Here is a 15653-nt window from a genome sequence, read left to right on the forward strand (position 1 = left end):
GTGTGGGTCTAATTCTACTCCCAGACGAAGGGGAAGGGCAAAAAAAAAAAGTTTAAAGTGATAGTGATTGAAAAATTTCCTAACTTTATAAATACTGTAAACCTACCAATCCAAGAGGTTCAATAATTTCAAGCAGAATAAACACAAAGATGACCATACTAAGGCACATCATAGTTAAATGGCTGAAAACCAGTGTTAGAGAAAAAAAATTTTAAAGCAGCTAGGAAAAAATATTTTAGTACAGAGGAACAAAAAATGATAGGGCTTCCCTGGTGGCATAGTGGTTGAGAGTCCGCCTGCTGATGTAGGCGACACGGGTTCGTGCCCCGGTCCGGGAAGATCCCACGTGCCGCGGAGCGGCTGAGCCTGTGAGCCATAGCCACTGAGCCTGCACGTCTGGAGCCTGTGCTCTGCAACGGGAGAGGCCACAGCAGTGAGAGGCCCGCGTACCGCAAAAAAAAAAAGAGAGAGCAGATTTCTTGCTTGAAATATCAATAATATATTACAGAACATAATGGAATGATATCGTTAAAGTACTAAAAGATAAAACTGTAAACCCAGATAGAATTTTATACCCAGCAAAAATATCCCTCAAAATGAAGGCCAAATACTTTTTCACACATCAAAATCTGAGAGAATTCTTTGCCAGCAAATTTGAACTACAAGAAATATTGAAGGCAGTTCTTCATGTGGAAAGAAGATGATAACAGATCAAAACTTGGATTTACACAAGCGAATAAAGAACACCAGAAATAGTAAATGAGTAAATAAAAGACTTTTTTGTCATCATTTATTTAGAAGATAATTGGTTAAAGCTAAATAGTAACAACATATATTAATATTAAATGTATACATAAAATATACGACAGCAGAAGCTCAAAGGACAGGAGGCAGCAATGAAAGCATCGCCTTCCTAAGAGTCTTATGTTATATGTAAAGTGATGTAATTTTATTTGAAGGTAGACTGTGATAAGATGCACTTTGTGAAACCCTAGAGCAACCAAGCAAAAAGTAAAAGAAGTATAGCTAATGTATCAATAGAGTATATGAGTCACTAAAAATACTCAAGCCAAAATTACTTAGGAAAAGAGGGAAAAAGAAAATAAAACAGGTGGGACAAATAGAAAATAGGATGGTAGATTGCTATGACTATATCAATATTAAGTGGTCTAAGCACTAATTAAAATGCAGATTGTCAGACTGGATTTAGGAAAGAGCAAGATCCGGATATGTGGGCTAAAGACTTTATAAAGAAACAGGTAGGTTAAAAGTAAAATGATGGAAAAACATGTACTGTACAAAACTGAACATAAGAAAGCTGGAGTACTGATTACTATTTAAAGTAGACATAAAAATAAGGGAAAAAGGGACATTTCATAATGGCAAGGGGGTCAGTTCATCAAGAAGGTATATTCTAAGCGTATGCTTTCATTAGTAAGCTTCAAAATTCATGAAATGGAGGTCAACATTCCTTTCCCAGAACTAATAGTACAGGTAGACAGAAAATTAGTAAGCGGTTAGAAGACTTAAGCAACATTATCAACAAATATAACCTAATTTGCATTTTTAGAGCACTCAGCAACAGCATAGTACACATTCTTTTCCACTGCACATGGAACATTCACTAAGATAAACCATATGCTGAGACATAAAATAAGTCTTATTAACTTTAATAGGAATGAAATCATATAGAATATGTTCTCTTATCAAAAGAGAGTGAAATTAGAAATCAGTAACAGAAAGATATATGAAAACTCTCCAAAACATTTGGAAATTAAAAAACATTTCTAAATAATCCAAGGGGCAAAGAATCACAAGAGAAATTAAAAAATATTTTGAACTGAGTGGTAATGAAAACATACCATAAATTTTGGGGGATATAGCTAAGGGAAATGTATAGCTTTGAAAGATGCTTTATATTAGAAAGGAAGAAAAGTCTAAAGTCAATAATTTTCTAAGCTTCTACCTTAAAAAGATAGAATAAGATGAGCAAATTAAACCCAAGGTAAGTAGAAGGAAGGAAATAAAGATAAGAGCAGAAATCAGTGAATTTAGAAAACTGCTAAATAGAGAAAATCAGTGAAATCAAAATCTGGTTCTTTGAAAAGATAAATAAAAATGATAAGCCTTTAGTTTGATTGATTAAGGGAAAAAAAGATACAAATTACCAATGCCAGGAATGAAAGAGGGGATATTACTACAGATACTACATAAATTAAAAGCATAGTAAAGGATCATTGTGGACTTTATGCCAGTAAATTCAGCAACTTAGAGGAAGTAGACAAATTCCTTAAAAGAGACCACCAAAGCTGACACAAGATAAAATTGAAAATCTGAATGTCCCTTTATCCCTATATTTACTAAAGAAATTGAATTCATAATTTAAAACCTTCTCATAAAGAAAATTCTAGGCCAGGTGGCTTCAATGGTGAATTCCATCAAACTTTTAAGAAATAAATAATACTAACTGCCCTTAAACATTTCCAGAAAATAGAAGATAACATTTCCCAACTCATTTCATGAGGTATTATTACCCCAATACCAAAGCCATACAAATACATTGTAAGAAAAGTACATGACAATATCCTTCATGAATACAAATACAAAACTCTTTAACAAAATACAGCAAGTTGATCCAGCAATATAAATGTAAATATGACGACGATAGATCATGACTAAGTGGAATTTCTGCCAAATGTACAAGTTTGGTTTAGCAGTAAAAAAAAAAAAACCCCAAACCTAGCTATATACGGTCAATCCTTATTATTTGCAAATCCATATTTGAAAATGTTCCCACTAGTGAAAATTTATTTGTAATTCCAAAATCAAAACTCACGATATTTGTGCAATCATTCACAGACATTCATGAGAAGTTTGAGTGGCCCAACGTGTACATTCTCAAGTGGGGTCGAACAAAGCACTCTGCCTTCTTTCAGCTCTCATACTGTAAACAAGTACCCTTTTCACAGTCTATTTAGTGCCATATTTTTCTCATTTTTTCCTTTTGTTGATTTTTTTCTTTAAAATGGCTTTCAACTGTAGTGCTGAAGTGCTGTCTATTGTTCCTAAACACAAGAAGATGATTATGTGTCTTACGGAGAAAATATACATTAGATAAATTTTGTTCAGGCCTGAATTATAGTGCTGTTGGCCATGATTTCAATGTTAATGAATCAGTCATATATATTAAATAAGGCGTCTTTAAACAGAACACACATAAAACAAGTTTATGTATTGATTGGTTGATGAAAACGTGATCAGAAGCTTTCAGGGGTCTAACCCTGTATTTCTCCCAGGAGCAGTTGTTTCAGAGTTCTCGACAACTTTATAGAACATAACTACCATGAGTAATGAGAATCAACTGTATTTCAGCCTGTTATCTAAGAGCAAAGAAGGAAAACCGTGATTATCTCAGTTTATGCAGAACATGTATTTGACAAAATTCATCATCTTTTCCTGTTAAAAACTCTCAGGAAACTAGGACTAGAAGAGAACTTTGGAACAAAAGACAGCTTTATTATATTATATATAAATGTATAATGTAAGCCTACAGCTAATATCTTACACTCATAAGATCAGAGCAAACCAAGGATTCAGCTCTCATAACTGCCATTCTGGTCCTAAAATTTATACGAAAAAATATGTATACATATATTTTTTATTATTAAACCTAAAATTTACATGAAAATGCAAAGACCTAAAATTTATGTTGAAACGCAAATAGTCAAAACAATAGTGAAAAATAATAATTACAGTTGACAAGCTTATACTCTACTGCCTGTGAACAGAGAGATCAGTAGAACAGAACATCTAGAAATAGCCCACACATTTCAGTAAAGTTTCAACAGATGGTTCTGAAACAGATGGTAGAGGGGGTAATCTTTGGCCCTTTCCTCAAACTATACACAAAAATGAAATCTAAATGGATCAAAGATCTAAATTTGAAAGCTAAAATTGGTAAATGTCTGGAAGAAAAAATAGGAGCAAATCTTCTTGATCTTGGGGTAGGCAAAGATTTCTTAAGACACAAAGAACTATTAACACACAAACTACTAATAGAAGTAGTTGATAAATTGTATAATATGAAATTAAAAATTGCTTTTCAGAAAACATTATTAAAATTAAAACACACCTCAGACTAGGCACAAATGCTCACATACATATATTTGACAAAGGACTTGCATCCAGAATACATGAGTCCAGTTTGAGACAAATCACCAAATTAAAAAAGGGACAATGGATTTGATCAGACACCTCACCAAAGAAGATATATGAACGGCCAAAAAGCACTTAAGAGTGCTCAATCTCATTAGTCATTGGGGAAATGTAATTTAAAGCCACAGTGAGATACCTTTACACATTTACTAGAATAACTAAAATGGAAAAAAACCTCACAATACTAAATGTTGATGTGAGTAACTGCAACTCTTATGTACTCTTGGTTGGAATGTAAAATGGTACAACCAGTTTGGAAAACATTTTGGCAGTGAAATAAAAAGTGAGACCCTGCTATCCTTTGACCCAGCATTTCCACTATTTCTCCAAGAGAAATGGAAACATATATCAACAAAAAGACTTGTCCAGGAATGCTTTATTTTTAATAGTGAAACACAGGAAGCAACCCAAATGTCCATCAACAGGCAATTGGATAACCAAATTGTAGTATATTGCATTTGTCTGGGTTCTCCAGAGAAACATAACTGATAGGATATACAGTGTATATTGTATGTATCATATATATATCAATATATATTTACATCCTATTGACACATTAGATAGAGAGATAGGTAGGTAGATAGATAGTTAGGGATTTATTATAAGGAATTGGCTCACGTGGTTATGGAGGTTGAGAAGTGCCACCATCCACAGTCTGCAAGCTGGAAACCCAGAAGTGTCAGTGATATAGTTCCAGTCTGAGTCCAAAGGCCTGAGAACCAGGAGAACTGGTGCTGAGTCTGAGTCTGAGTCCGAGTCTGAAGGCAGAAGACCAGTGTCCTGGCTTGAAGGCAGTCATGCAGGGAGAGAGCAGATTTTCCCTTACCCAACCTTTTTCTATTCAGGTCTCCTGTGAATTGGATGAGGCTTATACATGTTGGGGAGGGCAATCTGCTTTACTTAGTCCAGCAATTCAAATATTAGTCTCATCCAGAAACACCCTCCCAGACACACCCAGAATAATGTTTAACCACCTATCTGGGCACCCCATGGCCCAGTCAAGTTGACATAAAAGTAACCATCATGGGGCTTCCCTGGTGGCACAGTGGTTGAGAGTCCGCCTGCCGATGCAGGGGACACGGGTTCGTGCCCCGGTCCGGGAAGATCCCACATGTTGCAGAGCGGCTGGGCCCGTGGGCCATGGCCACTGAGCCTGCGCGTCCGGAGCCTGTGCTCTGCAACGGGAGAGGCCACAACAGTGAGAGGCCCGTGTACCACAAAAAAAAAAAAAAAAAAGTAACCATCATGTATTTCCATTCAATGAAGTACTCTTCAGCAATAGTAGAAAGGAATGAACTGCTAATACACAAAAGGATGAATCTCACAGGCATTGTACTGAGTGAAAGAAGTCAGACACAAAAGAGTATATACTATATGATTACATTTATATGACATTTTAAAAAAGGCAAAACTTACCTCTGACAAGAGAGCAGGTCAGAGTTTACCTCGGCCCAAGGGTGGAGAGGTTGACATCAAAGGAGCATGAGGAATCATTTTAGGGTAATGGCAATATTCTAGATCTTGACTGTAATGGTGATTAAATGGGTATATTTATTTTTCAAAACTCTTCAAAATTGTACACTGAAAAAGGGTTAATTTTACGTAAATTAAACCTCATGTTTAACAAAAGAATAATTACTAAATAGATTTTTTAAAAAAATTTTGTTGGCATGTAGTTGATTTTTAATGTTGTGTTAGTTTCTGCTGTACAGCAAAGTGACTCAGTTATACATATACATATATCCACTCTTTTAGATTCTTTTTCCCATATAGGCCATTACAGAGTATTGAGTAGAGTTCCCTGTGTTATACAGTAGGTCCTTATTAGTTATCTATTTTATATATAGTAATGTGTATATGTCAATCCCAATCTTCCAATTTATCCCTCTCCCCCACTTACTCCCAGTAACCATAAGTTTGTTTCCTACATCTGTAACTCTATTTCTGTTTTGTAGATAAGTTCATTTGTACCCTTTTTTAAGATTCCACATACAAGCAATGTCATATGGTATTTGTCTTTTCTGTGTCTGCCTTACTTCACTCAGTATGACAATCTCTAGGTCCATCCCTGTTGCTAAAAATGGCATTATTTCATTCTTTTTTATGGCTGAGTAATATTCCATTGTATATATGTGCCACATCTTCTTTATCTATTCCTCTGTTGATGAACATGTAGGTTGCTTCCATGTCCTGGCTATTGTAAATTAGATTTTTAAATTTAATTAGATTTTTAAATGCCTAGACCTTTTTTGATACCATGTCTATAGGAAATAAGTTTGATTAAATTAATCATTTAGTTCTTATTAGGGTTAATTTATTAATTTGGTACTGTTATGCCTGCAGTAGTTATTCATTATGCTATCTGTTAATGTTTCATTGAAAACTTAATTGAAAAGTTAACTGAAGAAGAAACATGGAAATAACCGAAGAAGATACGAAGTTAGAAATAAATTATGGAAACACATACTTTTTTCCTATATTTCTCTTAATAGATTATAAATAAGTTGTCATGTAAGTTTATCATTTCAAAGCATAATTTTTAATATCTTTAATATTCCATTATATATTTTCCATCCATTTCCTTAGCCTCCAATTTTGGATATATTATTTATGGTATTTACTATTGCAAATGTTATGAATGTCTTTGAATTTAAAGCCCTTTTCCACATTTAATTATTCTGTTTACATGCCTAGATAGAGAGTTGTTGAATCAAAGAATATGAGTTTTTAAAATATAGGTAATAAGTTCACATGTAAAATTTAAAAGGTATAATTAGAAAGACAGTGAAATATCTCCCTTGTACCTCTGTCTGCCAGCCATCCAGTTCCCCTTTCTGGAAGTAGCCGTTGTCATTGGTTTTTTATATTTCTTTCCAGAGACATTTTAAGTATGTGTGTAGGAGGAGGAAGTTTAGACAGTGGATGAATAGGCATATACTTTTATAAGAATTTAATCATACTGTGTGTGCTAATTAAGATAAAAATCAGCTACATTGAATTTTACTAGAATTTAATAAAAGAAAAGGAAGATAAAATGAAATCAAAGGAATCTCCCACAATTTAAATGATCCTTGGGAATTTCCTGGTGGTCCAGTGGTTGGGAGTCTGTGCTTTCACTGCTGCTTTCACTGCGGAGGACCTGAGTTCAATCCCTGGTCGGGGAACTAAGATCCCTCCTACAAGTCACACAGCACAGCCAAAAAAATTTTCTTCATCAGAAGGAAAGATCTCTTTAAGATTAAGAAAAGAGATTATGATTAATATTTTAAAAATACTAGTAATGTAAAAAAGAAATATAAATTGCCAGTAAAATTAATATTATAGAAGTCAATAATTGAAATGCAAATAAAATGATATTTTTAATCTTTGGGAAGATTGGAAAAAATTGACAAAATATACTTCAGAGGGGGCTTCCCTGGTGGCGCAGTGGTTACAAATCTGCCTGCCAATGCAGGGGACATGGACCAGGGAAGCCCTTGGCTCTTCTTTTTACCCACTTATTTTATTCCTGAAATGTTTTTGCCAGAATGTGAATAAACTACATCCTTTTGGGGAAAAAAAAATTGAGATAATTAAGTAAACATAAAAGGATATATATCTGCCATTGAAAATGTCCATCAGTATGGGATTAAGTTATGATGTATCCATTCAATAGGATACTATTCAGCTATTAAAAATGGTGATGTGGGGACTTACCTGGTGGCGCAATGGTTGGGAATCCGCCTGCCAATGCAGGGGACACGGGTTCGAGCCCTGGTACGGGAAGATCCCACATGCCGCAGAGCAACTAAGCCCATGCGCCACAGGTACTGAGCCTGCGCTCTAGAGCCCGTGAGCTACAACTACTGAGCCTACGTGCCGCAGCTACTGATGCCTGTGCGCCTAGAGCCTGTGCTCCACAACAAGAGAAGCACCGCCAATGAAAAGCCCACGCAACGCAACAAAGAGTAGATCCCACTTGCCGCAACTAGAGAAAGCCGGTGCGCAGCAACGAAGACCCAACACAGCCAAAATAAATAAATAAATTAATTAATTTTTAAAAATGGTGATGTATTGTAGATTCATATTTATTACAGTGGCAATAGGTCCTCGACATGCCCTTTTTCTTTCTGAACAATAAGTAATAGCATGCCTAATGGGACCTCATTTATATAAAATTGTACGTCTGTGTAAGTGTAGACAGATTTCTGGAAAATAAATACTCATTAAAACGGTTATCTCTTGAGTGGTGGCCTATTGGAATTTTTTGTGTGTTTTTTTTTAAATACTGTTAGTTTTCTTTATACTAAGTATTTATCATTTTTATACATGAAGAAGGAAAGATTTTTTTCCCCTTTCCGAACAAATGCATATGTCTAGTTTATCCCTTCTGCTTGTTAAATGACTTTGTGGATAGCAAGAAATATAGCTTTTAAGCCAGTACCTGATCAATTTCTGCAAATACCTAAATCTAACAAGGTCTGTAGAACCTTTGTAATGTAATACCTAAGGGCCATGGTTTGGGATGCTCTACTACTGCCATTGAAGTTACCCAGGAACTAGCTGAACTGGTGCAGATGGTTGGGGAGTTCTGAACTCCAGAGCCCAGGGCATTGACTGAAATTTTTAATGCCACACCCAGCTGTAGCTAACTTCTTTTAAGACTTGATTTTTAAAGAACAAAGTCAAGTTTAAACTTCTGCTTTTTTTTTTGTTTGTTTGTTTTTGCGGTACGCGGGCCTCTCACTGTTGTGGCCTCTCCCGTTGCGGAGCACAGGCTCCGGACGCGCAGGCTCAGCGGCCATGGCTCATGGGCCCAGCTGCTCCGCAGCATGTGGGATCTTCCCGGACCGGGGCACAAACCCGCGTCCCCTGCATCGGCAGGTGGACTCTCAACCACTGCTCCACCAGGGAAGCCCAACTTCTGTTGTTTTGATTTACTTTTTCTCAGCTTTGTTTAGGTATAATTGATAAATAAAATTGTAAGATATATAAAGCATACCTCATAAGGATTTAATATATGTAAGCACTGTGAAAAGATTTCTCCCATCTAGTTCATTAACACATCCATCACCGCACATATCTATCTTTTTTTGTTTGTGTGAGAGAACATTTAAGTTCTGCTCTCTTAGCAGATTTCCCTTACACAATATAGTGTTATCAACTGTAGTCACCATGTTATACATTTACACCTCAGACCTTATTTATTCATCTTATAGCTGAAACTTTATACCCTTTCATCAGCCTTTCCCTGTTTTTCCCATACCCCTGGCAATCACTTTTCCTACTCTCTGTTTCTATGAGTTTGATTTTTGAAAAAAGATTCTACATGTAAGTGATACCATGCAGTATTAGTTTTTGTTGATTTACTTTGGGTTAACAAAAGAGTATCTGAATTTATTGCATGCACCTGCCCTTGCTGATAGAAACATTAGAAGTCATTCTCTTCATATATGTCAGGTATTATTTTAATCATTCAATTGGGGGTGGAAGTAAAATTCCTGCCCTTCAAAATCTCACTGTCTCCTAGAGCACTGGGACAGTCAAGAGACCATTTCAGTGAACCGTGCTATGGCAGCACACAGGAGGGCTTTTGACCCAGGTGTTGATGTGTTTCTTGGGGGTTTGAGTGGCTGTTCAAGTAAGATTTTCCAGAGGAAACATTTGTACTGAATTTTCAATTTCAGTTCAGACATCCAGACTGCAGTTTGAAAGATTAAACACGAATTAGCCAAACCCAGGAAAGGGATATGAGGATTATGTAGGCAGAGGCAAAAGCCTGTAGGCATGCAGGGTCTGGTACATGTTGGGAACTGCAAGTCGTTCAGCGTGATCGGGATTTGAGGCAGTGTAGGCAAGAAAGGAAGCCTGGAGAAGTCAGATCATGAAGGATCTTGTTAGCTGTCAAAGAGTTTCTTCCTCTGGACTTCCTTGTAAATACAGCCTTTGTTCATGTAGGTTGGGATTCTTTGAGTCATCTTTGACTCTTTGAGGCTCCCTCCCTTCCCTTAAACTCCCTCATAATTAGGCACCAAATCTTGTCAATTTTGGGAACTTGGATTGAAATGGAATGATGACAAGCTAGATGTACACTCTGTGTTCTTTATGGCAGGCTGTAACTTAGTGTTTTTAATTTCTAGGGCTTAGTGCTGGCTCACAGACCCTTAAAAATGTCTAAATGAAGGGAGTTCAAAAGAGAAAATGTTTAGTATTTTTACATGTGACCATGTATAACTTTTCTGTTCTCCATTTTGTTATAGAAAATCTAATGGTCTTAGGAGGCCTGGTTGAAAAGTCGGCACTTGGATAATTTAAAATCTTGAAAATGGAATCAGACCTGTTAGTAAGATCTATCTTATCAGTGCACTGGTGGGTGGCTGAAGCAATGTTATAGTCAGGGAAGAAAAGTGTCAGACAGCTTTTAACAATTTGATTTTAATGAATGTACACCAGTTTACATAGTGTGTGTGGCTTTTTTTTGTGTGTGCCCAAGAACAATCTTCTTGTGACTGTCCCAGTAGAGATTAATTTTTTAGTTAGAGGAAAAATAGTGAACATGTGTATTTATTGCTTTTCACTTGTCACAGTTAATAATGTGGGTACATGCTTCCTTGAACTTATGGGTATGTACTGTAATTATTTTGTGTTTAACTATAAGAGGAAGACTGTATGCAGAGATGGTTAACATTTGAAACAATTAGGCGTTGTTGTAGTGAAATAGTTGTGCCATTTTGAAAGCAAATTATGTATCTGAGGAACATCTTGTGAAACAACTTTTATGATTATCAGCGACACAGCTGCTAAAAGTATTATCGTGGTGGAATTGAATCTTTTGTTATTTGGGTCACATAACCAGCAACTGAACTTTTATACTTGTAACTATATAAGACCCTTATTAAGAAATAAGTAGAAGAGAGGTGTCATAAAGTGTTTTCATATATGGCCTTAAGAAGAACAAGGTATTTGTTACCATATAAAGCTAGAGTGATAGTATTATAATATAATCCTACTCATGCATATATTTGATATTTTTAAACCCCTTAATTTTTTATTTTAATTTATTATTATTATTTTGGCTGTGCCGCACGGCATGTGGGATCTTAGTTCCCCAACCAGGGATTGAACCCATGCCCCCTGCAGTGGAAGCATGGAGTCTTAACCACTGGACCACCAGGGAAGTCCCTTAATTTTTTAATTTTTAAAGCATAAATTACCTAAGCCTATTGCCTTCTCCCTTCCAAAAAAAAAAAAATGGAGATATGAGACTCTTTTTTATACATCACCTCTAACTTCCCATTACCTCTAGTTCTTTTTTGTTTGTTTTGTTTTTATTTTTGGCTTATATCTAAATACATATCCTATAGCTTGAAATGGAAAATATATTTGCATATGTGGCTTTAAGTATAGCTCCTATAGGCTGGTTAGTATGGTTTCTTACAGTCTATTTATTATAACAAAAATTAAGATATGTGCCTTACAGAGCTAATTAAAATGGAATTTCACCTGTAACTTTATCTTAGCTGCCTTATATCCTTTTGAGTATAGGTGGTATAATGATAAATGAGTATTTTACATATTATACCTACTTAATCTTAAAACCAAGATGAACATTTTTTAATACATTTGTATTATTTTCTTTTTTTTTTTGTAGAGATGATTGTAGTTGTAAGAAATAATGTGGAGATCTTTTGTACACTTCGCCCTTTTTTCTCCACTGATAACATTTTGTAGAACTCTATAGTATTTTGACATTGTACAATCCACTGCTCTTATTCAGATTTCTTCAGTTGTACTTATTTCTGTGTGTGTGTGTTGAATTCTATACTGCTTAATCTCCTTTGTATGTTTGTATATTCACCACCACAGTCAAGATATTGAATAGTTCCCTATCACCAGGGTCCTGCATGTTGCCCTTTTATAACACCTACTTCTCTCCTGCCACTTCACCTTCCCTCCCCTATCTATTAGTGGACCCCTGGCAACCACTGATCTTTCTTCCATTTCTAAAAGTTCCTCATTTCAAAAATGTTGTACAAATGAAGTCATACAGCAGGTAACCATTTGAGATTGACTATTTTTACTCAGTATAATTCTCTGGAGATTCATCAAAGTTTGTGTGAATCAAGAGCTTATTCTTTTTATTACTCACTTTTTGTATTTAAGTTAGAGAACCTCTACTTAATTTCTACTTTGTTTCCTTCCTAATCTATTTTTATCTCTCTCTCTCTTCTTTTTTTTTTTTTTGCGTACGCGGGCCTCTCACTGTTGTGGCCTCTCCTGTTGCGGAGCACAGTCTCCGGACGCGCAGGCTCAGCGGCCATGGCTCACGGGCCCAGCCGCTCCGCAGCATGTGGGATCTTCCCGGACCGGGGCACAAACCCGCATCCCCTGCATCGGCAGGCGGACTCTCAACCACTGCACCACCAGGGAAGCCCCTAATCTATTTTTAAAATAAATGTATTTGTCTTAATTCTAGGTGACAAAGCAAGACCGCCTTCCTCCAGCCCCTCTAGCATCATCCGCCGTACCTCTTCCCTGGATACACTTGCTGCGCCGTACCTTGCAGGGCACTGGCCTCGTGATGGTCATGGGCAAGCTGCTCCCTGCATGCGGGACAAGGCCACACAGGTAGGGTTATTACAGTTCTTATCTTGAAGTGTTTCACTCTGAAACCATTTTCATAATATTATTTGTTCTACTCTGTGCTCAAATTTGTCAAATATTAGTGTGTGTTAGCATTATCTGGGAAGCTTATCAAGAGTCCAGATCCCCAGGCTTGACCTTCACATATTCTCTAGTAGGTTTTGGTTGAGGCTTGGGAATGTGCATTTTAAACAGTACCCAAAGTAATTCCGATACATACAGATAATATATGCACATACTTTTCTCCCACTTACTTTTTTTTTTTTGCCTGTGGCTTAGTTCCCCAGCTGGGGATCAAACCTGGGCCCCGAGAGTGAAAGTGCAGAGTCCTAACCACTGGACTGGCAGGGAATTCCCCTCCCACTTACTCTTTATAGTCAGTTCAGAACATCACAAGATATTTAATATACGGAATTTGGACTTAAAAATCTGTTGCAGTAAAGATTACTTTAGTTTCCATCCAACCTTATATTTTTGTGCTCAGAAATCTTCGTGTGTTGCAAGATGGGGATTATATGCTATTGCTGGTAGAGTCTGTAAATGTAAATATCCGACAAAGGGACTCTGGAAGCAAAGTTTTGTACTTTTAAATTTATAAAAAGTTTTAATTAAAAAAGTCTTAAGAGATCATTTGATGTACCTCCTAGTCTTACAGATGAGGAAACTGAAGTCCAAAATCATAGAGCCAGTTGATGATGCGTCTCAGTTAAATATTAAATATTTGTCTAGTCATTTATTTAATGTTTCTCATATTCATTAGATGGTGCTCCCATGAAGGCAGAAACTGTGTCTGGCTTGTTCATTTCTGTATTTTCATCCTCAGGACTTAGTACTGTACCTGATGGAATAAGCACTCAAGGAATATTTGCAAAGGACTGAATGAGCAGAACAGTTAAAGTTTTATGGCTAGTGAAGAAATCACTAAAAATCATTTAAAGAGTTAAAAGAGTCTTTATACTGATTGTTGAAAATCAGCTAAGGTACATCTTGATTTAACCTTCAAATTTACATCACTGATGGTTGCTTGATCTCAGCACTTTGTGAGAGAATATCCTTTTACAAGACGAAGTAAATACACTTCGCAGTGTTTTTTGGATTTACATACTGGTTTCTAGAATTCCAGATGTTCCTGGTGGATTTAGTTTGTTTTCTGTTCTGATACTCTTGAAACTGAGCCCCATTGTTAGGGTAGATGCTTGGGATTCGAAATTACCTTGAGGGTTATACTCCAGTTGCAACTACGGAAATGAAAATGCAGAGTCTGTACTCATTAAAAGTAATGAATCTTTTCTGAAATTGTGACTTTTTAAACCGAAGAGTTCTGTAGAACTCTCTGCATTTATTCAAAATCTGTAACTTTGCTGAGATTAGGGCACGTTGTATAGAAAATGAATACAAATTCTTTTCCCACTTTGGTTATTACAGAATATTGAGCAGCATTCCCTGTGCTATACAGTAGAATTTGAAAAAGACTAGATACATGTATATGTATAACTGAATCACTTTGCTGTACACAATATTGTTAATCAGCTATGCTCCAATATAAAATTAAAAACTAACACAACATTGTTAATTAGCTATGCTCCAATATAAAATTTTTTAAAAAAAGGAAATGAATACAGTCTCTACTTGCTTTCTGCTTAATCCACAGGTCGTGTTTAAATTAGTATGGGTGCATTTCCTTGAACATTTCTGCAACCCTCTTTCTTTGCTCTGTAGTTTCAGGTTCAGTGTGTTGAGATATTTTGTCTTACCGGTAAGAATATACATTCTTATAAGCCGTTGGGAGCCCCTTGATCTGTAGAAGCAGTTCAGTAAGTCTTTTGAGTTACTGTGACCTAGCTGTGGCTGTGACCACAGCTGTGGACAAGTTGCTGTGACCTAGCTCTGGCTACCACTTGACTGGTGTTCCTGTTTTTTCTTTTGTTTGGAATGCTTTCCCACCATTTGCCTGGACAGCTTACACTCTGATGCTTATAGCAGCCTCCCCCGATCCTATAGAACCTTGCCTACCTACTTTCCCTGTCCTTCCAGGTCTGGATTAGGTGCCTTTCTTAGGGAACCTCAGTCATCACATATCATAATTGGCTATTTATTCCTTCTGTCCTAGAAAAAACTCTTTCAGAATAAAAACTCTCTAACTTCAGTACCTAGTCTAGTGCCTGATACATTAGAAGATGCATAATAGCTTTCCAGTATACAATGTAAAATTGAACAAAATTGAAACATGCTTAATTAAAACTCAATTTTACTTTTTATTAATACCTGAGTGTCTTATAATAAAGGCACAGCTTCTTAGTTGAACAAAGAAAGCAATTATCTTTTGAAGTAGCAGTTTAAGTAAAATTAATGATTTTGCCGAGTATTTTTTCCTGCCTGAACATCTTATCACTGAAATTAACAAAACTGTCTTTTGCTCTTTATGCTTATTTTTACCTTACCAACTAATATTCTTGTTCTCATCTTTAATTTGTTCTTAAATCTATAGGAGACTTTTATATTCCTTTGCTTTTCCTTGAATTTTTATACTTAAAATTAATATCTTTAGTAATTTCTCTAATTTTTAAAAATTTTTATTTGGGGAAAAAGTCCCAAGTTTATAGAAGAGTCCCAAGAGTAGTAGATTGAACACCCTATACTCCTCACCTATGTTTACCAATAAACATTTTTGCATATTTTGTTTTCTTTGTGTATATATAATTGTTATTATTACTGTTGTTATTATTTGCTAATTGTTAATAATTTACAGAAATTCTGACTCTTCTCAAATACTTCAGGATGTGTATGAACAAAGACTTAAAAACTATTACCAAAGT

General features: G+C 35.9%; 1 protein-coding gene across 4 annotated transcripts in view; it reads left to right on the forward strand.

Annotated features, from left to right (window-relative positions):
• FAM117B (family with sequence similarity 117 member B) overlaps nucleotides 1-15653 on the forward strand; it is a 93733-nt gene that overhangs the window by 37591 nt on the left and 40489 nt on the right. For all 4 annotated transcript variants that reach the window (XR_007478468.1, XM_049712354.1, XM_049712355.1 and 1 more), the window contains exon 2: nucleotides 12671-12822. Coding sequence is in view for 3 of the 4 variants with exons in the window: in XM_049712354.1 (XP_049568311.1) it covers nucleotides 12671-12822 (152 nt within the window). In the remaining variant the exon portion in view is untranslated. The remainder of the gene's footprint in view (nucleotides 1-12670; nucleotides 12823-15653) is intronic.

The sequence above is a fragment of the Orcinus orca genome, chromosome 7 (assembly GCF_937001465.1).
Source record: "Orcinus orca chromosome 7, mOrcOrc1.1, whole genome shotgun sequence".
NCBI lineage: Eukaryota > Metazoa > Chordata > Mammalia > Artiodactyla > Delphinidae > Orcinus > Orcinus orca.